Source organism: Lissotriton vulgaris, chromosome 9, assembly GCF_964263255.1.
Source record: "Lissotriton vulgaris chromosome 9, aLisVul1.2, whole genome shotgun sequence".
NCBI classification, from domain to species: Eukaryota; Metazoa; Chordata; class Amphibia; order Caudata; family Salamandridae; genus Lissotriton; species Lissotriton vulgaris.
In genome coordinates this window covers 523346065-523371697 of record NC_141697.1, presented here as the reverse complement: position 1 = coordinate 523371697, position 25633 = coordinate 523346065, and the positions used below count along the sequence as shown (strand labels likewise).

The 25633-nt window shown below is 47.2% G+C and overlaps 1 protein-coding gene across 6 annotated transcripts in view; it reads left to right on the top strand.

Annotated features, from left to right (window-relative positions):
- Nucleotides 1–25633, top strand: part of LOC147690360 (uncharacterized) — a 178687-nt gene that overhangs the window by 70507 nt on the left and 82547 nt on the right. For all 6 annotated transcript variants that reach the window (XM_086937993.1, XM_086937996.1, XM_086937994.1 and 3 more), the window contains exons 3-5: nt 16453–16563; nt 21215–21331; nt 23834–23947. In XM_086937993.1, coding sequence (XP_086794119.1) covers nt 16453–16563; nt 21215–21331; nt 23834–23947 — 342 coding nt within the window. The remainder of the gene's footprint in view (nt 1–16452; nt 16564–21214; nt 21332–23833; nt 23948–25633) is intronic.

Sequence of the window (25633 nt, the reverse complement as noted above, 5' to 3'; positions counted from 1 at the left end):
AGCCAATTCTTTCACTGGGTAGGAAACAAGCTTCCGGGGACCGGTTTCTGGTATTTCAGCCGTCTTCGGCCCGGCTTGCTTGAATCCTGATGGTGCAATGAGCAAGGGACTCACGTCTGAGTATACCCTTCCACGCTTATGGTGGACAAAATAATTACACAACAGGGGGTGGTGATGGACAGAGTCTCTGAATTAGGCAGAATACTCTCACCCAGTCAAGAGATCAGGGCTTAATCCAACACCGCTTTTTAGCTCACTGCACCATCCCAGCTCAGAACCTGGCTATATGCAAATTAGTCTGTCCCTGGCCCAGTGCATCATGGGAACAGGGCAAACCAAACTACCAAGCCAATTCTTTCACTGGGAAGGAAACAAGCTTCCGGGGACCGGTTTCTGGCATTTCAGCCGTCTTTGGCCCGGCTTGCTTGAATCCTGATGGTGCAATGAGCAAGGGACTCACGTCTGAGTATACCCTTCCACGCTTATGGTGGACAAAATAATTAAACAACAGGGGGTGGTGATGGACAGAGTCTCTGAATTAAGCAGAATACTCTCACCCAGTCAAGAGATCAGGGCTTAATCCAACACCGTTTTTTAGCTCACTGCACCATCCCAGCTCAGAACCTGGCTATATGCAAATTAGTCTGTCCCTGGCCCAGTGCATCATGGGAACAGGGCAAACTAAACTACCAAGCCAATTCTTTCACTGGGAAGGAAACAAGCTTCCGAGGACCAGTTTCTGGCATTTCAGCCGTCTTCGGCCCGGCTTGCTTGAATCCTGATGGTGCAATGAGCAAGGGACTCACGTCTGAGTATACCCTTCCACGCTTATGGTGGACTAAATAATTAAACAACAGGGGGTGGTGATGGACAGAGTCTCTGAATTAAGCAGAATACTCTCACCCAGTCAAGAGATCAGGGCTTCATCCAACACCGTTTTTTAGCTCACTGCACCATCCCAGCTCAGAACCTGGCTATATGCAAATTAGTCTGTCCCTGGCCCAGTGCATCATGGGAACAGGGCAAACAAAACTACCAAGCCAATTCTTTCACTGGGAAGGAAACAAGCTTCCGGGGACCGGTTTCTGGCATTTCAGCCGTCTTCGGCCCGGCTTGCTTGAATCGTGATGGTGCAATGAGCAAGGGACTCACATCTGAGTATACCCTTCCATGCTTATGGTGGACAAAATAATTAAACAACAGGGGGTGGTGATGGACAGAGTCTCTGAATTAAGCAGAATACTCTCACCCAGTCAAGAGATCAGGGCTTAATCCAACACCGTTTTTTAGCTCACTGCACCATCCCAGCTCAGAACCTGGCTATATGCAAATTAGTCTGTCCCTGGCCCAGTGCATCATGGGAACAGGGCAAACCAAACTACCAAGCCAATTCTTTCACTGGGAAGGAAACAAGCTTCCGGGGACCGGTTTCTGGCATTTCAGCCGTCTTCGGCCCGGCTTGCTTGAATCCTGATGGTGCAATGAGCAAGGGACTCACGTCTGAGCATACCTTTCCACGCTTATGGTGGACAAAATAATTAAACAACAGGGGATGGTGATGGACAGAGTCTCTGAATTAAGCAGAATACTCTCACCCAGTCAAGAGATCAGGGCTTAATCCAACACCGTTTTTTAGCTCACTGCACCATCCCAGCTCTGAACCTGGCTATATGCAAATTAGTCTGTCCCTGGCCCAGTGCATCATGGGAACAGGGCAAACCAAACTACCTAGCCAATTCTTTCACTGGGAAGGAAACAAGGTTCCGGGGACCGGTTTCTGGTATTTCAGCCATCTTCGGCCCGGCTTGCTTGAATCCTGATGGTGCAATGAGCAAGGGACTCACGTCTGAGTATACCCTTCCACGCTTATGGTGGACAAAATAATTAAACAACAGGGGGTGGTGATGGACAGAGTCTCTGAATTAGGCAGAATACTCTCACCCAGTCAAGAGATCAGGGCTTAATCCAACACCGCTTTTTAGCTCACTGCACCATCCCAGCTCAGAACCTGGCTATATGCAAATTAGTCTGTCCCTGGCCCAGTGCATCATGGGAACAGGGCAAACCAAACTACCAAGCCAATTCTTTCACTGGGAAGGAAACAAGCTTCCGGGGACCGGTTTCTGGCATTTCAGCCGTCTTTGGCCCGGCTTGCTTGAATCCTGATGGTGCAATGAGCAAGGGACTCACGTCTGAGTATACCCTTCCACGCTTATGGTGGACAAAATAATTAAACAACAGGGGGTGGTGATGGACAGAGTCTCTGAATTAAGCAGAATACTCTCACCCAGTCAAGAGATCAGGGCTTAATCCAACACCGTTTTTTAGCTCACTGCACCATCCCAGCTCAGAACCTGGCTATATGCAAATTAGTCTGTCCCTGGCCCAGTGCATTATGGGAACAGGGCAAACTAAACTACCAAGCCAATTCTTTCACTGGGAAGGAAGCAAGCTTCCGGGGACCGGTTTCTGGCATTTCAGCTGTCTTCGGCCCGGCTTGCTTGAATCCTGATGGTGCAATGAGCAAGGGACTCACGTCTGAGTATACCCTTCCACGCTTATGGTGGACTAAATAATTAAACAACAGGGGGTGGTGATGGACAGAGTCTCTGAATTAAGCAGAATACTCTCACCCAGTCAAGAGATCAGGGCTTAATCCACCACTGTTTTTTAGCTCACGGCACCATCCCAGCTTAGAACCTGGCTATATGCAAATTAGTCTGTCCCTGGCCCAGTGCATCATGGGAACAGGGCAAACCAAACTACCAAGCCAATCATTTCACTGGGAAGGAAACAAGCTTCCGGGGACCTGTTTCTGGCATTTCAGCCTTCTTTGGCCCGGCTTGCTTGAATCCTGATGGTGCAATGAGCAAGGGACTCACGTCTGAGTATACCCTTCCACGCTTATGGTAGACAAAATAATGAAACAACAGGGGGTGGTGATGGACAGAGTCTCTGAATTAAGCAGAATACTCTCACCCAGTCAAGAGATCAGGGCTTCATCCAACACCGTTTTTTAGCTCACTGCACCATCCCAGCTCAGAACCTGGCTATATGCAAATTAGTCTGTCCCTGGCCCAGTGCATCATGGGAACAGGGCAAACAAAACTACCAAGCCAATTCTTTCACTGGGAAGGAAACAAGCTTCCGGGGACCAGTTTCTGGCATTTCACCCGTCTTCGGCCCGGCTTGCTTGAATCCTGATGGTGCAATGAGCAAGGGACTCACGTCTGAGTATACCCTTCCACGCTTATGGTGGACAAAATAATTAAACAACAGGGGGTGGTCATGGACAGAGTCTCTGAATTAAGCAGAATACTCTCACCCAGTCAAGAGATCAGGGCTTAATCCAACACCGTTTTTTAGCTCACTGCACCATCCCAGCTCAGAACCTGGCTATATGCAAATTAGTCTGTCCCTGGCCCAGTGCATCATGGGAACAGGGCAAACAAAACTACCAAGCCAATTCTTTCACTGGGAAGGAAACAAGCTTCCGGGGACCGGTTTCTGGCATTTCAGCCGTCTTTGGCCCGGCTTGCTTGAATGCTGATGGTGCAATGAGCAAGGGACTCACGTCTGAGTATACCCTTCCACGCTTATGGTAGACAAAATAATTAAACAACAGGGGGTGGTGATGGACAGAGTCTCTGAATTAAGCAGAATACTCTCACCCAGTCAAGAGATCAGGGCTTAATCCAACACCGTTTTTTAGCTCACTGCAACATCCCAGCTCAGAACCTGGCTATATGCAAAGTAGTCTGTCCCTGGCCCAGTGCATCATGGGAACAGGGCAATCAATCAATCAATCAATCAATCAAAGACATTTATAGAGCGCACTACTTACCCGTAGGGTCTCAAGGCGCTGGGGGGAGGGGGGTGCCGTTACTGCTCGAACAGCCAGGTCTTCAGCTTCTTCCTGAAGGAGAGGTGGTCTTGGGTCAGGCGCAGGTCGGTCGGGAGGGAGTTCCAGGTCTTGGCGGCCAGGTAGGAGAAGGACCTTCCTCCTGTTGTCGCTCTTCTGATGCGGGGGACGGCGGCGAGGGCGTGGTTGGCTGATCGGAGGTGGCGTTTGGGAGCGTAGAAGTTGATTCGGTTGTTGAGGTAGCTCGGGCCTTGGTCGTGTAGGGCTTTGTGTGCGTGGGTGAGGAGGCGGAAGGTGATTCTTTTGTTGACGGGGAGCCAATGCAGGTCTCTCAGATGTCCGGAGATGTGGCTGGTTCTTGGGATGTCGAGGATGCGTCGGCTGGTGATGAGGGCCTGGGTGACGGTCTTCCTGGTCTTGGTGGGGATCCACCAGAAGATCTTCCGTAGCATGCTTAGGATGTTGAAGCACGCCGAGGAGACGGCGTTGACTTGCCTGGTCATGGAGAGGGAGGAGTTCAGGATGAAGCCCAGGTTGCGTGCGTGGTCTGTCGGTTTGGGTGCGGTGCCCAGGGCGGGGGGCCACCAGGAGTCGTCCCAGGCGGAGGGCGAAGAGCCCAGAATGAGGACCTCCGTCTTGTCTAAGTTCAGTTTCAGGCGGCTGGTCGTCATCCACTCGGCTACATCTTTCATCCCTTCGTGCAGATTGGCTCTGGCGGCGGCGGGGTCGTTGGTCAGGGAGAGGATCAGCTGGGTGTCGTCGGCGTAGGAGATTATGTTGAGGTTGTGTTGGCGTGCGATGGCCGCGAGGGGGCTCATGTAGACGTTGAAGAGGGTGGGGCTCAGCGAGGATCCTTGAGGGACGCCGCAGATGACTTTGGTGGCCTCTGACTTGTACGGTGGTAGGCGGACTCTCTGTGTTCTTCCATCGAGGAAGGAGATGATCCATTCCAGTGCCTTCTCCTGGATTCCGACGTTGCTGAGGTGCTGTACTAGGGTGCGGTGAGACAGTGTCGAATGCCGCGGAGAGGTCTAGGAGGATGAGGGCCGCTGTGTCTCCGTTGTCCATCAGGGCTCAGATGTCGTCGGTGGCAGCGATGAGGGCGGTCTCGGTGCTGTGGTTGGCTCGGAAGCCAGACTGTGAGGGGTCAAGGGATCCATTCGTCTCGAGGAAGGCGGCCAGCTGCTTGTTGACGGTCTTCTCGATGACTTTGGCTGGAAACGGGAGGAGCGAGATGGGGCGGTAATTCTTGAGTTCGGTGGGGTCCGCTGTGGGTTTCTTGAGTAGAGCGCTGAGTTCGGCATGCTTCCAGCTCTCAGGGAAGGTGGCGGTGTCGAAGGAGGTGTTGATAATGTCCCGCAGGTGGGGTGAGATGACAGCGTCGGCCTAGTTGAAGACGTGGTGAGGGCAGGGGTCAGTCGGAGATCCGGAGTGGACGGAGTTCATCATGCGGACGGTGTCTTCGGTGCTGATCGGAGTCCAGGCGCGGAGGGTGGTGGTGGGGGGCGGTGGTTCGGTCGTGGTGTGCGTTGGTTGAGTGCTGAAGCTGTTGTGTATGTCCGCGATCTTGTAGTGGAAGTAGGAGGCGAGGGAGTTGCAGAGGTCTTGCGATGGGGTGATGTCGTTGTTTCCTGCGCTGGGGTTGGATAGCTCTTTCACAATGTTGAAGAGTTCCTTGCAGTTGTGTGCGTTGTTGTCCAGCCGGTCCTTGAATGCAGTTTTCTTGGCGGCGCGGATCAGTTGGTGGTGCTTCTGGGTGGCAAGCTTGAAGGTGGTCATGTTGTCCGGTGTTGGTTCCCTTCTCCAGACTTTCTCGAGGGCTCGGCAGTTCTTCTTGGAGCTCTTGAGTTCGTCGGTGAACCATGGGGCTTTCTTGCTGCCGGGTCTGCTGGGCGGGGTCCTCAGCGGGGCGAGTTCGTCCGCGCAGTTGCTGATCCACTTCGTGAGGGTTGTCGGCGGCCTGGCTGGGGTTCGCTGAGCTGACAGGAGGGTGCTGGCTCAGGGAGGTGGCGAGCTTGTCGGCTGTGATCTTGTTCCAGCTTCTGCGGGCAACCTGTTGCTGGTGGTGGTGGATCGTCGTTCTTTTGAAGGTGAAGTGGACACAGCTGTGGTCCGTCCATTGAAGTTCTGTGGCGTGCCTGAAGGCGATGTCTGTGCTGGATGAGAAGACGGCCTCGAGTGTGTGTCCGGCGAGGTGGGTGGGGGTGGACACCAGCTGCTTGAGTCCAAGGTTGGCGAGGTTGTCGAGCAGGGTGCTGGTGTTGCGGTCGTTGTTGTTCTCCAGGTGGAAGTTGAGGTTCCCCAGGAGGATGTAGTCAGCGGAGGGGAGGGCATGCGGGCTGACGAAGTCTGCGATGTCCTCGCTGAATTGAGTGCGTGGTCCCGGAGGTCGGTAGATCAGGGTGCCTCTAAGGGTGGTCTTCGGGTCGGTGTGGATCTGGAAATGCAGGTGTTCGGCGGTGGTAAGGGTGTTGTCGGTGCTGGTCGTGATACGGATGGTGTTCCTGTGGATGATGGCGATGCCTCCTCCCATCTGGTTGGCGGTACGGTCCCTCCGGGTGATCTTGTAGCCCTCAGGGATGGCGATGGCGATGTCGGGCGCTGAAGAGGCGTTCATCCAGGTCTCCGTGAGGAAGGCAACGTCCGGGGCTGTGGTGTCTAGGAGGTTCCAGAGTTCGATGGCGTGTCTGTGGACGGAGCGGGTGTTGAGGAGGATGCACTTGAGGTGGTTGCTGCTGGTGTTCGGCTTGGCAGGTGCTGGTGGCGGGCAGGTCCGGATGCAGGTGAACTTGCAGGCGTGGCAGGTGAAGGGTCCGTGGGAGCGTCGTGGGGTGGCTCGGTAGCATCCTGGGGTTCGGCCGGTGTTGAGTGCGATGAGGGTGGCGGCGGTGTACGTCAGGCGGGTCGGCCGGGGTCCTCGTGGGCCAGGGCTCCTGGCACTGGGCGCTGTCCAGGCGCGGACAAGCGCAGACGGGCTTACCTTTGGCGCGCCTTCGGCGCACAATCGGCGCGCCCGCTGCGCGTGACCGCTGAGCGTTCGCACGGTCGCCATATATGGCGAAGTGCGCGGGGGGCGGAGCAGCTGGGAGGCGGGAGCGGGGAGGGTACAGAAGGAAAAAAGGGGCGGGGTTAGCGGCGGTGGCAGGAAGCGGGGAGGGAAGGCGAAGATGCAGCTACTGACAACAAAACAGGCAATACAGAGGTACAAATAAAACAATTCTAAACAAATCTAAACAATAATGACAACAGGGGCACAGGGTGAGAAGCGGCGCCCAGGAGCGAGCACGGACCACGCCGCTCGAAGGAGGGGGCGTGGTCACGAGGCGGCAGCCGGGCAGCGAGGCAGTTAGGCGGGGAGGCACACGCAGCAGCTGGTGGCCGTGCGGCGCGGGGGTGTCCTAGAACTAGGTCACCAGGCACCAACTAGGCAAACCAAACTACCAAGCCAATTCTTTCACTGGGAAGGAAAACAAGCTTCCGTGGACCGGTTTCTGGCATTTCAGCCGTCTTCGGCCCGGCTTGCTTGAATCCTGATGGTGCAATGAGCAAAGGACTCACGTCTGAGTATACCCTTCCACGCTTATGGTGGACAAAATAATTAAACAACAGGGGGAGGTGATGGACAGAGTCTCTGAATTAAGCAGAATACTCTCACCCAGTCAAGAGATCAGGGCTTAATCCAACATCCGTTTTTTAGCTCACTGCACCATCCCAGCTCAGAACATGGCTATATGCAAATTAGTCTGTCCCTGGCCCAGTGCATCATGGGAACAGGGCAAACCAAACTACCAAGCCAATTCTTTCACTGGGAAGGGAACAAGCTTCCGGGAACCAGTTTCTGGCATTTCAGCCGTCTTCGGCCCGGCTTGCTTGAATCCTGATGGTGCAATGAGCAAGGGACTCACGTCTGAGTATACCCTTCCACGCTTATGGTGGACAAAATAATTAAACAACAGGGGGTGGTGATGGACAGAGTCTCTGAATTAAGCAGAATACTCTAACCAAGCCAAGAGATCAGGGCTTAATCCAACACCGTTTTTTAGCTCACTGCACCATCCCAGCTCAGAACCTGGCTATATGCAAATTAGTCTGTCCCTGGCCCAGTGCATCATGGGAACAGGACAAACCAAACTACCAAGCCAATTCTTTCACTGGGAAGGAAACAAGCTTCCGGGGACCGGTTTCTGGCATTTCAGCCGTCTTCGGCCCGGCTTGCTTGAATCCTGATGGTGCAATGAGCAAGGGACTTACGTCTGAGTATACCCTTCCACGCTTATGGTGGACAAAATAATTAAACAACAGGGTGTGGTGATGGACAGAGTCTCTGAATTAAGCAGAATACTCTCACCCAGTCAAGAGATCAGGGCTTAATCCAACACCGTTTTTTAGCTCACTGCACCATCCCAGCTCAGAACCTGGCTATGTGCAAATTAGTCTGTCCCTGGCCCAGTGCATCATGGGAACAGGGCAAACCAAACTACCAAGCCAATTCTTTCACTGGGAAGGAAACAAGCTTCCGGGGACCGGTTTCTGGCATTTCAGCCGTCTTCGGCCCGGCTTGCTTGAATCCTGATGGTGCAATGAGCAAGGGACTCACGTCTGAGTATACCCTTCCACGCTTATGGTGGACAAAATAATTAAACAACAGGGGGTGGTGATGGACAGAGTCTCTGAATTAAGCAGAATACTCTCACCCAGTCAAGAGATAAGGGCTTAATCCAACACCGTTTTTTAGCTCACTGCACCATCCCAGCTCAGAACCTGGCTATATTCAAATTAGTCTGTCCCTGGCCCAGTGCATCATGGGAACAGGGCAAACCAAACTACCAAGCCAATTCTTTCACTGGGAAGGAAACAAGCTTCCGGGGACCGGTTTCTGGCATTTCAGCCGTCTTCGGCCCGGCTTGCTTGAATCCTGATGGTGCAATGAGCAAGGGACTCACGTCTGAGTATACCCTTCCACGCTTATGGTGGACTAAATAATTAAACAACAGGGGGTGGTGATGGACAGAGTCTCTGAATTAAGCAGAATACTCTCACCCAGTCAAGAGATCAGGGCTTAATCCAACACCGTTTTTTAGCTCACTGCACCATCCCAGCTCAGAACCTGGCTATTTGCAAATTAGTCTGTCCCTGGCCCAGTGCATCATGGGAACAGGGCAAACCAAAGTACCAAGCCAATTCTTTCACTGGGAAAGAAACAAGCTTCCGGGAACCGGTTTCTGGCATTTCAGCCGTCTTCGGCCCGGCTTGCTTGAATCCTGATGGTGCAATGAGCAAGGGACTCACGTCTGAGTATACCCTTCCACGCTTATGGTGGACAAAATAATTAAACAACAGGGGGTGGTGATGGACAGAGTCTCTGAATTAAGCAGAATACTCTCACCCAGTCAAGAGATCAGTGCTTAATCAAACACCGTTTTTTAGCTCACTGCACCATCCCAGCTCAGAACCTGGCTATATGCAAATTAGTCTGTCCCTGGCCCAGTGCATCATGGGAACAGGGCAAACCAAACTACCAAGCCAATTCTTTCGCTGGGAAGGAAACAAGCTTCCGGGGACCGGTTTCTGGCATTTCAGCCGTCTTCGGCCAGGCTTGCTTGAATCCTGATGGTGCAATGAGCATGGGACTCACGTCTGAGTATACCCTTCCACCCTTATGGTGGACAAAATAATTAAACAACAGGGGGTGGTGATGGACAGAGTCTCTGAATTAAGCAGAATACTCTCACCCAGTCAAGAGATCAGGGCTTAATCCAACACCGGTTTTTAGCTCACTGCACCATCCCAGCTCAGAACCTGGCTATATGCAAATTAGTCTGTCCCTGGCCCAGTGCATCATGGGAACAGGGCAAACCAAACTACCAAGCCAATTCTTTCACTGGGAATGAAACAAGCTTCCGGGGACAGGTTTCTGGCATTTCAGCCGTCTTCGGCCCGGCTTGCTTGAATCCTGATGGTGCAATGAGCAAGGGACTCACGTCTGAGTATACCCTTCCACGCTTATGGTGGACAAAATAATTAAACAACAGGGGGTGGTGATGGACAGAGTCTCTAAATTAAGCAGAATACTCTCAACCAGTCTCTCCACACCACTGGAGTCAAGCTATCCAGGCTGAAGAAGGCTGATAGCCAGAAACCGGTCCTTGGATGCTTGATTCCGGTCTGGGAAAGACATGGCTTGGTAGTTCTGACTGGACTGTTCCCATGAGGCACAGGGTCAGGGCACAGGGTCAGAGCTGATTTGCATATAGCCAGTGTCTAACCCAGGGTGGTGTGGAGTGCAAAAAAATGATGGATTTAGGCCCAGATCCTTGTACGGGGGTGAATGTATGACATTGTTCTACATTCTGTCCATCAACTGTGTTTTTTGCAATTTTCACCCCGAGTGTGCTGGGTATACTCAGACGTGAGTCCCAGGCTCTCCACACCACTGGAGTCAAGCTATCCAGGCTGAAGAAGGCTGATAGCCAGAAACCGGTCCTTGGATGCTTGATTCCGGTCTTGGAAAGACATGGCTTGGTAGTTCGGACTGGACTGCTCCCATGAGGCACAGGGTCAGAGCTGATTTGCATATAGCCAGTGTCTAACCCAGGGTGGTGTGGAGTGCAAAAAAACGATGGATTTATGCCCAGATCCTTGTACTGGGGTGAATGTATGACATTGTTCTACATTCTGTGCATCAACTGTTTTTTTTGCATTCTTCATATGTGGGCTGGGGTGTAGCACATTTATCTATATGGGGGAATAAATAGGCCTTTTTTCGGTATATTCCTTTCTATAAGCTGTTTTAAATGATTTCATTTCAATTCTCTAGCCCTTGTTTTTCCTCTTTCATGGGATCCATTATCTGCATGTTGGCTTTGTCACCTGAGTCTCTCTTCTACCCGTGAGGCGTGAATGAAGTATATGGCATTACGGGATACTGGAACAGACTAGTCAACATCAATATGCTTTTTTATGTTTTGCAGTGTTTTTTGCCCGTAGCACTTCTTTCACTTTATCCTCCGAGCCATTTCCTTGTGATTACTGCATCTCATTAGTTGTATATTCCATCACGTAATTATATACATTTTTATTGTAAATTACTGCTTTTCTGGATCTTTGAAATGAACATTGGGGTGTGTTACACTTCTGTTCTCTCCTCTAGTAGAATTAATGGAAACATATTTAATAAAAATATTCATATAAAAAAAAATGTCGCTTCCTATTACCACTTTATAAACATTTTATTAGGTAGGGACCTACTACTTACCTATATCTAAGGCCTTAACACTGAACACAGCCAAAGTGTAGTAAACGTAATATGGCCACCTTTTCAGTCCCTAAAAATGGCCATTGCCCAATGAGATACTTGCTTATCACTGCCATGTACCACGGTACACTGCAAGGTATCTGCGATATACTATTGCCTAAAATATAACTAAGGCCTAGCTGTATTTTTGGATTGCAGTACCTGTGTGTCACGCATGGTGTCACATGGGCAGGGCAATACTTAAGATCTACAAAGCAGTGCAAGGCCACCATGCGTGGCCCTGCATTGACTGGTAAATCTGGAGAAATGCAAGGCAGCGCAATTCGCTGTTTTGCGTTACTCTTCACACCATAATGTACATTGCTGCTAAATTTCAAATACATCCATACGCCATGCCACTGTACACCACTCCACTATATGCTACTCCGCTGTACGCCACTCCACTCTAAGCCTCTCCACTGTACGAGACTCTACTCTATGCCACTCCACTCTACACTCTTGCATTATATGCATCTCCACTGTATGCCATGACACTCTACACTCTAATAACAGCGCTCTATCCCATTCCAGTCAATGTCAATCCATTATACGCCACTCCACTGTATGCTACTCCACTGGATGCTACTCCACTATACACTAGTCCGCTCTACACCATTCCACTGTCCGCCACTTCACTCTACGCTATTCCACTGTATGCCACTCCACTCTACAACTCTCTACATTACGGTATTCCACTGTCTGCCACTACACTGTATGCTACTCCACTCTACGCCATTCCAGTGAGAAGATATGGCACAGTGTCCAGAGCTGCCGCCTCGGGAGCTGGGGATCCTGGTTCGAGTCTCAGCGTCGGCTCAACATCCTGTGATTCTGGGCAAATAAAGTAATCTCCACATAGCTATGGACAAAGCCTGGATACCCTAATGGGTGATAAGACGCTCTATATAAATCTACAAACTTAAACTTAACTTAATGTATGGTACTCCACCCTATGCCACTTTATTCTATGCTATTCCATTGCACGTCGCTTCACTGCATACTAATGCACTCTATCCCACTCCACTAGATGCCACTCCAGTCTACCCCATTGCACTATACGCCTCTACACTGTACGCTACTCCACTATACATTATTGCACTCTATGCCGCACCACTGTACAACACTCCACTGTACGCCACTTCACTCTAGACTGTTACACTGTACACAACTACACTCTATGCCAGTCCATTCTACCTTATTACACTGTACACTACTCCACTCTATGCCACTTCATTGTACGCCACTCCACTGTATGCCACTCCTCTATATGCTACTCCAGTATATGTTATTCCACTCTGTGCCATTCCACTGTCCGCCACTCAACTCTATGCCATTCCACTGTATGCCACTCCACTATATGCTACTCCACTCTACACCACTCCACTCTATGCCACTCCATTCTAGGCTTGTGCATTGGACGCCACTCCACTCTATGCCACTCGACTATATGCTAATCCACTGTAACCCACTCCACTGTACGCCACTCCAGTCTACACAACTGCACTGTATGCCACTCCACTCAAAGCTATTCCGCTCAACGCTATTCTACTCTTTGACACTCCACTCTACGCTATTCTACTCCACTCTGTGCTATTACAATGTATGCAACTTCAATCTTTGCCACTCTGCTGTATGGTATTCCACTCTACCCCACTCCACTGTATGCTATTCACTCTACCCCACCTTACAGTACACCACTCCAGTCTACACCACTTCACTGTATGCCACTGAGCTGTATGCTTCTACCCTAACCGCTCTATGCCACTCCATTGTTCACTACTCCCACTCTAAGCCACTCCAGTGTACTCTCCTCCACTCTATATAACCCCATTCTTCAAAACTCTATACCCCTCTACTAGACTAGGTGAGTTATAGTTAGTGTTGTCTGGTTAGCGAGCTGAAAACAGTGTGTAACATGGTGCGCTAATTATAATACTTTGAAGGTGGTGGATAAATTGTAAATTAAAGTTATTACTATAACTTTAGAATTAATAAAGTTTGTATAGTTTAAGCATGGTTTGTATAGGGAAAAAAACTTTTTCCTAACTTTAACTAAGTTATAACCTTTGTATTACAGAAGGAATTTTTTATGGTTCACTCATAACTTTGGCACCATTTGACGCATCATTGCAAAACTTTCCTAAAAAATAATTATTCACCTCAATTCCTTCATGGAAAATTTCACGCCATCTGTGAAGCAGGGGCCCAAAAAAATGGGTGGTACCAATTGTTTGATTTATCATGTTAATTCCCATAGTTAATTTTGCTCTCTAATATAGAAAAATGGTTGCATGCAATTGCACCAAATTTGGCAGAACGTTAGAACTTCAGTCAGAAAGCGTGCATTTTGTGATTTGATGTGAATCCATTCAGTGGTTTTGAGAAATTAGCTCTTAAAGAGGTGATCAGGTTGAGCTTGAAGATGTTAAAAGAGATATATATGGATGCTAGGCCCTGCATGAGTGCCATGCTACTGAATGTTATAAAACAGGACCTTTTGATTTGCTAAGGGAGCCATTTCTCTCATTGGGCCATTTTGGTACTGCAGGATCTCATTGGCTGGCCGAAACTGAAAGGAAAATGATGCAGCGGCCATTAGAAAATAGGATATAAGGGGGCCATGGTAGAGAAACCATGAATGCCAGACACTTTCGCTGAGGGGCGGGTGCCCAGAAGGATTTCCTTCTGTCTCGAGCCAAAATCTAAAAAACTATTTTGCGCCTTATGTATTGTTGTACTCCCGCTTACAGGCAGCGCTGTCTTCCTATGAGGTACTGTGGTGCTTCTTCATTTAAGCTTCACCCCATGGTACCAGGGTATCGTGCCAGCTTCACAGGGGAAGATGCATAGTACCATGGGGTTAAAGCTTGTGTGGTGAATATTGTGGAAGTACCCCAAAACAATTCTTAAATAAAAAGGAAGAAACAGTGGGTTAGGGGATTTGCGTGGAAGGCCAAAACCCTGTGGTCAATCCCTGTGGTAAATCTCCTGCTAGACATGGCTGACGGCCATGCACAGCAGGAGGTTGGACGCCCACAGTACATTGGTCACAGAGCCAACCCCCCTCAGTGTACGCAGCCTTAGGAATGGGTATCTCTGGCGTGGCTAGATGTCTGTGACCTGCTGCCAACCCCCGGGGCAAGCTTGGGGTCGCAGGCCCTGGTAATAGACCTTGTGCTTTGGTGGGTTGTACACCCATGAAGGTTTGGTAACCAACACAGGTGTTGGCTGAATATGATTTTTTTAAAACTCAGAATGTCACTTGAAAAAACAAAGGTTAAAGTACGATTGTAGTTAGGTATGGTAATAAGCTCTTAGCTTACATTAAAAAAAATTCACTCAGAAGAAAACAAACAAAAGTATTCTATAATCCTATAATTAGGTGTTGAACTGACATAAAACGAATGTTTAAAAAAATAAAAAAAAGAATTTCAATTTTTTTGTTTACTGAGCTAATTATTTATTTATTTATTTATTTAAAAAGTTTTTATATTGCGCTGGCTAGACCCGGAGGTATCAGAGCGCTTTACATGAGCATCAGATCATAGTTACAGGTTACATCGTTACAAAGGTTACACAGTTCTTAGAGCATGGCAACATAGTTACTTGTACGGTCGAGATACACAATAAGCACAAATACGTAAGGGGAAAAGAAGGCAAGGTGAGGGACTCAGGGGAGGGGGTGGAGTAGGGGAAGTATACAGATAATGAAGGTGGGAAAGAGGAGGGGAGGGTAGGAGACACAGCATTGGGAGATTATCCAGTCATTGTGACAGCGCTCTATAGAGTTTTTTAATTTAACGTAATCCTAAACACTACCACTAAGGCCAATTTATGGTTCACCTTTATAGGATTACCCTCTTGAAGACTTCACATCACAGTTTTAAGTCACAAAAGTCCAAAGGTATGCATATGCCTTTGAAAAAACACCCTTTGCCAAGCCCTGTGGACAACCCTCCATAGTTTGGTGAAACACACTACTCACATTCCTGACATGGTCACATTTGCATATATCCTTAGAACCATGCTAACAACCCCATTGTGAGATAAACCACCTCTAAGTAGGACAGTCTATGTTTGACATCATTCAGCAATCTTTAGTGCCTTGAAATCTTGAGCAAAGTGTTGGAAATAAAGATCCACACCTTAGAAACATCATGACAACATCGAATTTATCTACAGCACTGTTTTATGGCTGTTTAACATGGGCACATTCCCAGATATCGAGTTGTGGGTAACCTGTTGTCATCAGAAGCTTTGGCCTTTCTCACAGATGTTTTGGAGCAGGCTGTGGCCTCAAGCCACACCTTCTTAGAAACATACCTCTGCAATCCACATCAGTTGCACTCAGCCTTTACTTTGTTTAACATGGAGTAATACTTGCACCCCAGGCTTTAATGGCTTGTAAACAGTGCACCATATAACTTTAAACATGCACAATCACACTTTTCTCCAGGACTTATTCTGTTCCAGTGCTATGGACCTACACGTGTAGACTCAATAACTTTATGATATACATTACTTGGTGTTATCAGTTATATCATCAGTGATGTCGTCAAGGATGTCTTTTGAGATTTCATCAGTAATATCTTAATGATGTCATTTATGTGATGAGTTATGTAAAATGTGAGGGTATAAGCTGTGCATGGGGGGCAAGTTATAAATAACTCAGTAAACTATAACTTAAGAAATGTAGTGGTTCTTTGTTTTTTAAATACTAGTTTTAGATCAGTTGAGAACCTAGCGGTAACATCACTTTAACCTCTGTTTTTGTTGTGAATTTCAGTTTTTTTTAAATATAAGTTATTACTACCATACCTAACAATAACGTTGCTTTAACCTTTATTTTTTTCAGTCTGTGTGCGCGTGTGTGTGTGTGTGTGTGTATAGATGTAAATATATATATATATGTGTGTGTGTGTGTGTGTTTTTAAAACTTGAGGCTGGTGAAACAGCCAGGTCAGACCTCAAAATTGGAAATGCTAGCTTAAGTGCACCAGGATTAGGGCCCGATTGTAATTTCTCTTGGCAATTGATTTTTCTTTCTGTCTCTTTAATGCTATCTGTGTGTATATGTTATTCTATTTACATCATCTTCAATTTCTTCACATTCTCAGTTTAGAGCTCATTCTCTTTTTCGTTTCTCTCTCACTCTCTACAAATGTATCCTCTTTCCTATTGTTTTTCAGTAAATTTATTTTTGCCTCAATGTGATCCATCTCTCTATTTCTCTGTTTCTCTCTATCAACTGTTTAGTTCAGGTTCTAAAAGACATTTTACACATCTTTAATGACAGGCTATCAGATTGTCAATCCAAGCACTTTACTACGGATTTACAAGGTGAAAGAAGAATACACCCAAGATACACTGGATGTGGAGAGAGCCAACATGCATTATCCTATTGAATGTAAGTAGGACAAAGTAAAACCTTTCTCTGAGAGGTAATTGCAAACAGAACAGACTTTGTACCTGATTTATATATTGGCAGAGGGGGTACTCCGTCGCAACAGTGACGGAGATCCCTCCATGCCAATATAGTGTTCAGCCTGCCAAATTTCATTGTGAGTGGACCTTACGTTTTTCCACGGCAAAGACTGCATCGACTCCACTAAGGCCAAACTTCTCCAATGGCTCTGGGGAGTAAAGATTGTAGAAGAAATGGCTACATGTCTGTCCACCCAAGTTAGATCAGCGACATGTAGTCATTTTTTACTGTTTCTTGAACAATGAAAACCATTGTAATGCTCCTCTCGCCTTGGGGGACAGGAAATCCGTTTCAGGACTGTCTTTTAGAACAGGAAAAAAAAACAGTTTGCTGCAGGGCTGTGTTCTTCCGACTCAGGCCGTAGCAAACAATGCATTGACAAGAACCGCCATAATGGAGGGTCCTGTTGTTATGCTATGTAATTCTTAGTGAATTTGTAGATCACAGCTACTCACCCCTGAGGGTAGAAAGGCGCTTAGTAGGGCAGTCCTGAGAAGGGAGGATGAGATCATACCTGTTTTGTCTGGAGGAGCCATGTTTTGAGGTTCCTTCGGAAATCGATGAGCAAGGGAGGAGGTTCTGGGGTGTCAGGGGTTTGTTCCAGGTCTTGGCTGCTAGGTATGAGAAGGAGCATCCTCTGCTTCTGGTCTTCTTCATGCGAGGGAGGTGTGCTCTTGTCTGGGATGCAAATCAATAGTGTCTAGTGGATTGGTAGAAGTTGAGGCCGTCGGTGAGGTAAGCTGGACCAGGGTTGTGGAGATCTTTGTGGGCATCAGTGAGTAGCTTGAACCTACATCTTTATGGACTGGGAGCCAGTGGAGATTGTTGAGGTGTGAAAAGATGTGGTTATTTTGTGCGATATTCAGGTTGTGCCTGGTGGTGGCGTTCTGAAGTTGACGTAGGACATGGGCTGGGATTCCGATGAAGAGGGTGTTTACGTAATCAAGTCTATTTAAAGATAAGAGCCTTGTGACTGTTTGTCTGGTGTTCAGTGGGATCCACTTGAAAATCTTGCGTAGCAATCTTAGGATGTGGAAGCATGATGAGGAGACGGCATTGATCTGGATGCTCAGGGTGAGGTTGGTGTCCAGGATGATCCTGAGGTTCTTGGGATGGTCCGCCGGGGTGGGTGGCAAGGCCAAGTTTAGAGGGGCACCAAGAGCCTTCCCGGGGGGATTATTTGGTGTTGCAGAAGTTTGGACTTAGGTTTGGTCTGTGTTTAGCTGGAGGCAGTTGTTTTTCATCCAAGTAGTGACGTTCCTAATGCAGTTGGCGAAGTTTGATTTGGCGGTGCTGGTTGAGTTGGTAAGAGGAAGGATGAGCTGTGTGTTGTTGGCGTAGGATACTACGTTGATGCCGTGGGCTCTGATGATGTCTGCGAGGGGCGTCATGTAGACGTTGAAGAGTGTTGGGCTGAGTGACGATCCTTGAGGGAATCCGCAGATAAGATTCTTGGGTTCTGATGTGTAGGGGCAAGTGTTACTCGTTGAGTTCTTTCTGTGAGGAAGGAGGATATCCACTTGAGGCCGTTCCGCTGATACCTAAGTGTAGAAGCTTTCTAATGAGTGATTTGTGAGAGACCGTATCAAAAGCTGCGGAGAGGTGGAGGAGGATGAGTCGGGCCGTTTCTCCTCGGTTTAGGATGCTTCTGATGTAATTTGTTGCCGCAATGAGGGCTGTCTCTCTACTGTGGTTGGTGCGAAAGCCTGATTGAGAGCTGTCTCAGAGATGATGGAGTTCTAGGTGATCTGCGAGTTGAGCATTAATGACTTTCTCCATGACTTTCACTGGAGAAGGTAGGAGTGAGATGGGTCTGTAGCTACTGAGGGTTTTGGGGTCTACTGTTGGTTCCTTCAATAGGGCGCTGACTACTCCATTTTTTCAGCAAAATGGGAAGGTGGCATGGATATGGAGGTGTTGACAGTGGTGATCACGGGGGATGGTGGTTCATCCTGGGTTGTATATGAAGTGGGGGCATGGATCTGAGTGGGTTCCTGAGTGGATAGTATTCAATAGGGCAGTGGTTTCTTCAGCCGAGAGGGGCTTTCTTTTCTTAGCTGCTGTTTGCAATGAAGGAAGTGTCCGGCTGGTGGGGGAGTTGGTATTGTTATGCTGTGGGTAGAATGTGGTGTAGATTTTGGTCATTTTCTTTTAGAAGAAGTTTGAGTGGTTGTTGCAGAGTGCTTTCTATGGGATGTTGTCTTTGTTGGCAGCTGCAAAATTGTTCAACTACTTGGCGACGGTGAAGAGTTTTTTGCCGTTGTTGGAGCATGCTTCGATTCTAAGAGTTAGGGCCTTTTTCTTTGCATCTCATAGTTGTTGGTGGTAGAGGTTGGCTTTGTAAGTGAATCTTGCGGTGGTGTATTTGTGAGTCTCAAATTTTCTTTCTAGGTTTTGCAGTGGTGCTTGGACTCCCCGAGGTTTTTTGTGTACCAGCTGGGTTGTTTGTATAGGTCGGAGTGGTTGGTGCAGCTGTTGTGCCATTTATTGAAGAGCTAGGTGTCGACATCGGGGTCCCCGGTGGGCGTTTCTATATTTGCCTTGGTCCAGTTTTCTTCAGATATTTTGCCCCAGTGTCTTGATGATGCTTTGGGTATTTCTGATGGGGTGTCTTGGTGGCCGGTTGTCTTTAAATGTATGATGTAGTGGTCAGACCATGTGAGCGGAGTCATGTTGGTTGTGGTGATCCTGTTGGAGGAGAAAATCAGGGTCAAGGGTGTGGCCTGCTGTATGGGTTGGACCTTGGACAAGCTGGGTGAGTTTGAGGTTGCTGAGGCTGTTGAGAAGGACAGTTGAGGTAGGGTCTGTGGTGTCTTCCAGATGAAAATTGAAGTCCCTGATGAGGATGTAGTTGGTTGATCTGATGGAGAGGGGAGGGATGGAGTCTGCGATGTGGTTGCAAAATTCTGCTCTGGGGTCCAGGGGACGGTAGGCGAGGGTTTGTTAGGGGTGGCGTTGTAGTATGTTTGTATTTTGAAGTGGAGGTGTTTCATGAGGTTGTTGTCCGAGTCCGTGGGGTTGTACAGTCAATTGCATTTCTGTAGATGATTGTGAGTCCTCCGCCTAGTTTGTGGGTTCGGTCCTGGTGTATGATTTTGTAGGCAGGCTGGATGGCTGCAGCAATGTCCGGGTTGGAGGGTGGGTTGAGCCATGTGTCGGTCAGGAAGAGAAGGTTGGGTGTGTTGCTGTTGAAGAGGGCCCAGATTTTGGTGGAGTGTTTCCAGTGAGACAGGAAGTTTAGGAGCATGGTGGACAGTTGGTGTAGGGTGGTGGTTTTGGCGTGCATCGATTTTTTGGAGGTGGTGGTGTTGGAGTCTGAGGTGTCGCAGGTGAAATCACAATGGATGAAGGAGAAAGGCCTTACCATGGTGCTGGGGGATGCTCAGCAGCAGCGTGTTTGCCAGTGTGTGTTGTTGAGTTCGCGAAGGAGAGGTGGTTGTGTTTGATGGCTCCGTGACAGCTGTGACTGTGGTGTTGCGTTGGATGGTCTTGGGGCCAGGATTTCTGTCTCTGGGCACAGTCCAGTCATGGATGGACGCAGACGGGCTTCCCTTTGGTGTGCTTTTGGTGCACCCGCAGCATTGTTGCACTGCAGCCTGCATTAACTAGGTACTGGGAAGGGTGAAGCTTTTGTTGGCCGGAAGAACGATGAGCGGTAGAAATTTGGGTGGGAGAACCCAGGCGCCAGCTGTGTCACCTGGTCAAAAGGTGGCAACTGGATCAGGCTTGAATGAGCAGGACCTGGAGGCCACTGCCAATTACTTTATAAATGATCTCCTGCATGGTGTTCATTTATCAATTAGCTAAGCAGCCTCTCCACTATGGGGACGGGGTAATTCACCCCAAACCCATGGCGCTATGGCGGGCCGCCCGCCTACATTTAAATCAGGCCCTTTGTTATTTTTCTAATGTAATGAGTTGCCCATATAGCAGGCATCCTGACTTTGATTCACCGTAAATTGGAATTATCTGCCTCAGATGCTACCTCTAATGCTATCTGATACCCTGACCCTAACCCTAAGGCAAATCCTACCATTTGCCATAGAACTTACATGTACACCCTTACCAAGACGGTAAGTGTAAACCTTCTCCTTTCTCAAACCCTTAGCACAAACCCACATTTTCCTCGAAAGTTAATGTGAAACTCTAACCGTATACTATTTCTAAGTCAAATTCAGACCCTTACCCTAAACCTGACCATATTTTTAACTCTTTCTTCTTACCCTTATTGTAGACCCCCTAGACTAATCTCAACCATCAATCTAATCTTTACCCCTTACTTAACCAACCCTAAAATAAACACTTAATGTCACCATCCCAATGCACTGGTGTCTATGTAAGTGTTATAAAGATATAGTGTATTCAGTTTATTGGTAAGTGTTGATGTAGTAGGATCTATGTAATGGTTTACATATTGTGGCTGCACTTTCTCTATCACAATGAAATTAATGTGAGTTCTGCTAAATTCTGCTGCTCTAGTATGGTGGTCCTCACCTTCAGTCATGTTTATGTTTACTTTTCCAAAACAAAATCAGGAGACATTGTTTATAACCACATTTGTTTGTCTTTGTAGCTTTTCATCCAGCAGTCTCTCCAGACATATTATTCAGAGTCACGCATGAAGAAGAGGCATATCACAGCAACCAGCAAAGCTCAGAAGAAATAGAACTTAGTAGGCGGATGAGTTCATGTGAGTTTGATGATCTTTCAATACACAGCATTGTACATGGTGATCATTTGAGAAAGCCTTTCTTGCTTTTGAGTACACCCATCTGTACTGCTCTGATATCTTCTTAACACAATACTCTTAGCAAGTAAGGTAGAGAGATGAAACTTTGCACAAACTATTGCATATGTGGTTCTGGTCAGTAATCTTTCTCCAGACATCAGAACTTATGTCGAGTTTGGTGGTGCAGAAGCACCACAGTTAATCAACAGTACTTGAGGAAGCCAAAGTTGTGGTTCCCCTGGTCTATTTAGAGTCAGGGTAGGGCCTGGTGTAAGCCACCGGAACCTCTGCTGGCTCTGCTACTCTAGACCTTTGACCTGGTGCTTGTCCACCATCATGTTACAGTGACAGTCATTGTGCCTTATTGAGGACCTTACCACTATCACTCAGTTTTCCAGCTCTTGCTTGCTATGAAAGGCAGGGAAAATTTTAAATCGTAACTCATGTGAAAGGAGTAAACGCCCTTTGCGCCAGGGCCATTTATTTTTTCTATTCAGAGAAAACTAAATACCCACTCCCTTAGTCACATTTCATGTAATAACGTTGGCTTGTCACAACTATTTGTGTGTACATTGTAAAGCATATTTTCCCGATTTTGCTTCAGCAAAAGAAAACCCAGAGCTCTTGTCACGGGAGTCCACCAGTAAGGAGCATTAAGAGAGCTAGATCATTCTTTTAGTGAGTGAAAACTATAAAAGTGCATCAGGTCACATACCACCCATGCTTCCGCTCCTCAGAAGACTTTGAGGGATCTTCCACTGAAGAAAGGAGGTGGACCGCTAAAACAACTGAGTAGGACTACATAGGTTTACTTTGCAACTTGTTCAGACCACAGGAACAGCCTTTGACAGGATACCCTCTAATAGAGTTGAGTGCTAGGAAGGCCATCTTTAAGAGTAGCCACTTAACTCCAGTGTCAATTATAATAGCAGTTACTGGCCCCTTCAGATTTAGGAGATGTATACTTTCACCCAGAGCTTTGTCTGTGGAAACCTACAAGTGACAGTGTGGGCCAGAATGAGGAGCATCCAAGGGAAATGGACCTGAATAATCAATTCCTGTGGAAATTCCTTATATCTTAGTTAACCATCAGTGTCCACTTTCTAATAGCTTGAATTTTGCCCCATCGCTGGCCTTACTTTTAGGGTCCCTCTGCTCTCTCCTTTGCCTCCAGTTTTATGTAATGTTTATTTGACTGCTCTTCACTTGTGGCTCAAGTTCTGGTGTCTGGTCAACCCTCCTATTGAACAACACAAAACCTTCCTAGAATATTATGGCTATTGCCTACATTTTCGACCCACCTCAGTAATGTCATGCTCTTGTCCCGTTTTCTACAAAGGCCGTTCTTTGGAGCTAAGTGGAAATAACATCAAACACATTTGAAGGGTTCATCTTTAATAAATGCAAGTAGATCCACCTTACTCTTTAGCCAGCGAATGGCAGCACCTTATTCATTAAAAAATAATTTAATGTTTAGCACCATTATAACCATGACTCTATAACATAGCAACTGCTTTCAATTGTATTTCCACTGTCATAAATTAAACCAAACTCATCAAGCTGTGAACTGGCTCAGGCCTAATAAACAAGCGTGGTAAGTGTCAACTTGCACCTAAGTGTTTGAGAGCTCCATGAAGGTCTCCAAATTAACCCTAAATCCAGGCTGAAAATGGTGCAAAATATTGTGGTTTGACTGGTATGTGTGGTGAAAAAGATAGAACTTTTGTCAAGTACTAGAAATTTCCTTCCATTTCATGGGGGCTACATTTTAAGAACGCCTTTCTGGCCTTTACATTTCCACCTGAAATTATCCCCACTTAAGTCATGTACAAGCCCAGGCAGACCATAATGGTGTGGTACCAGAATATCATTGTTTTATATCATCTGACATAAATATTGTTTTTTAAATATGTTTGTGCTAATAATGGAAACTCTAAACCTAATGCCACAGTGTTTTTGTAAATAATATTTAGAACACAACATTTAGGAAATACTATACATCTGACAATGATAGTCTGACATAAAGCCACCCTCAAGTGTTCTGGGCATCAGTCCCAGACTGACCATTGCTTCAGATTCATCCTGAAGGAATGTGATGTATTCTCAGTCCAGGTTTACAAAACATGAGCGCATGCTTCATATGGTAATGTGGAACATGTTTTTCGTCCTGATGTTCGGACATAAACCTTAAACATTACTGTTCTTCTAATGCAGGTGTGGAATGACCTCAGTACCTAGAGATGTTCTCTGGGTTAAATTGTGCTATTTAAGGAGGATTAGTCAAACACTGAAGTTTAAGGTACCTCAAAGATGCACATTGGTAGTAACCAGTGCAAGTGTTATAGTTTTGTCTAAAATTGATTAGAAACATTCTGCGACAATTGAATGGTTTTACTGTAATTTTGTTCCTGGTATAAGTCACCTCTACCTATACTATACACATTGTTTTTCTTTCTTTTTCAGTCAAACCAGTTGTTCATGGGGATTTCGGTGATTCATTCTACTCCCGTGACTTTTCTGAAATGTCCAGGGACTTAAACCAGCTTTGTCACGAACCTACATCCGATGCATGTGCAGGTATCACTCTTGGTTAATTTTCATCTGACAACTAAACTCGCATTGCAACTCAGACAAAAGTCTTATAATGTGGGTTTGAGTCAGGGTGTAATGGAAAATCCCTAAATATCTGGAGTAAGTGCTAGATCTTGAGAAGTCTCAATTTGTGGCATTTCCTCCAAGATATGCATAGTATGGTGAAGGAAACTTCTCCAGTGAAATCTCCTCTGAGTATAGATTTTGTTTCAGAAATCACAGTATTTTCCATTACCACCCAACTCCCAATTTCTTCTATGGCATTTACAGAAGCATCGAAGAAGAATACAGATTGTTATAGGTACCTCTCCACCCAAAATAACTTTACTAACATCTGAAATCTCCCTGAGAGTAGAACATAATATTTATAGACATTATTTAATCAACTCAACCCGGTTGTATGGTAGAATGTGAAGTATCGAAATAGTGTCCTAAAAACAATATTGTGGGCAGAATATTGAGAAACATAATATTGTGAAGCTAAGTGTGAGAAGTTGGCCTGGTATATAATGCTCACTAATTCTTAGTGATCACTTTGTACCATGCCAAGCAACCCTTATGATGATGGTTGTAATTCAACCTTGTAGACCAGTTATCCTAGTGGTAACGTGGACAAAGCAGTCTTAGGCTAAACTCTGAAAGGCATGTGAAGCCAGCTGTTATACCATACACAACCCCCTTGAATACCAAATGAAAGGGACACCACACAGATATATATTGAAAATATATATTGATTTATTAACTATTAAAATCCCCTGGACTCTTTATGAGCACAGAAGCACAAGCGTTAAATCACAAGACAGTTTAAAATACACAAAAGTTGCACAATATGGATGAGCCCTAGGGGCCACCTAAACCATATACTAAGAAAGTGGTATAAGAGATACCAATAGGAAAGTGAAGAGGCCTAGGGCCTTGGGAATCGCTGGAGCTATTCGAGACTGGAGTTAACTAAGTCGGGAGAGGCCCACGGGACTCGGTGCAGTGTTCAAAGTGCACGCACTTTCCAATGTAAAGTCTATGGTGCGTAAAAAGTACAAAGTTAGAAAGTTAGGAACCTTCCGAGTGACCTACGGAGCTGAAACTTTAAACACAGGCCCTTGGGATGTGTACCAGTGCAGGAGCACCGGCGGAGCTGAGTTACCTCACCCACAGGAAGCGGGTGCACAGGGTCGAAGTAGTGTCGGGTTTCGTCACGCTGGTCGATGGTGCTTGGAGCTGAAGATGCTGCAGGCGGCTCGATGAGAAGAGTTCCGGTGGATCCAAGGGTGGATCTGAAGATGTGAAGACCTGAAAGCAGAGGGGACAATGTTCAAAGTCACTAGCCAGTGACTACCGTGGAACCAGATTGGAACCAGGCGATGTCGGGTGCAAACAGGCGTTGTCGGGTAGCTTCTTTCTGCAGCCACGTGGATACCCGGGGTCGAGGACGTCCAGGAGTCGGTCACGAGCTGTCCCACGTAGGCTTCTCGCTGTTGGCGGTGTCGGCACCTTGATCGGAGCAAACAGGCCTTGGCAAAGGCAAGCCAGGCAGAAGTTGAAAGATGCTGTTCACTCGGACCAGCAAGGTCAGAGCGGGTGCTCCTTTTTACAGGAGCTTGGGTAGGTCTGGAGCAACCAGACCTGCTGTGTAAATCTTCGGGTTCGTCGCCAAGATGGCCGCTGACCACG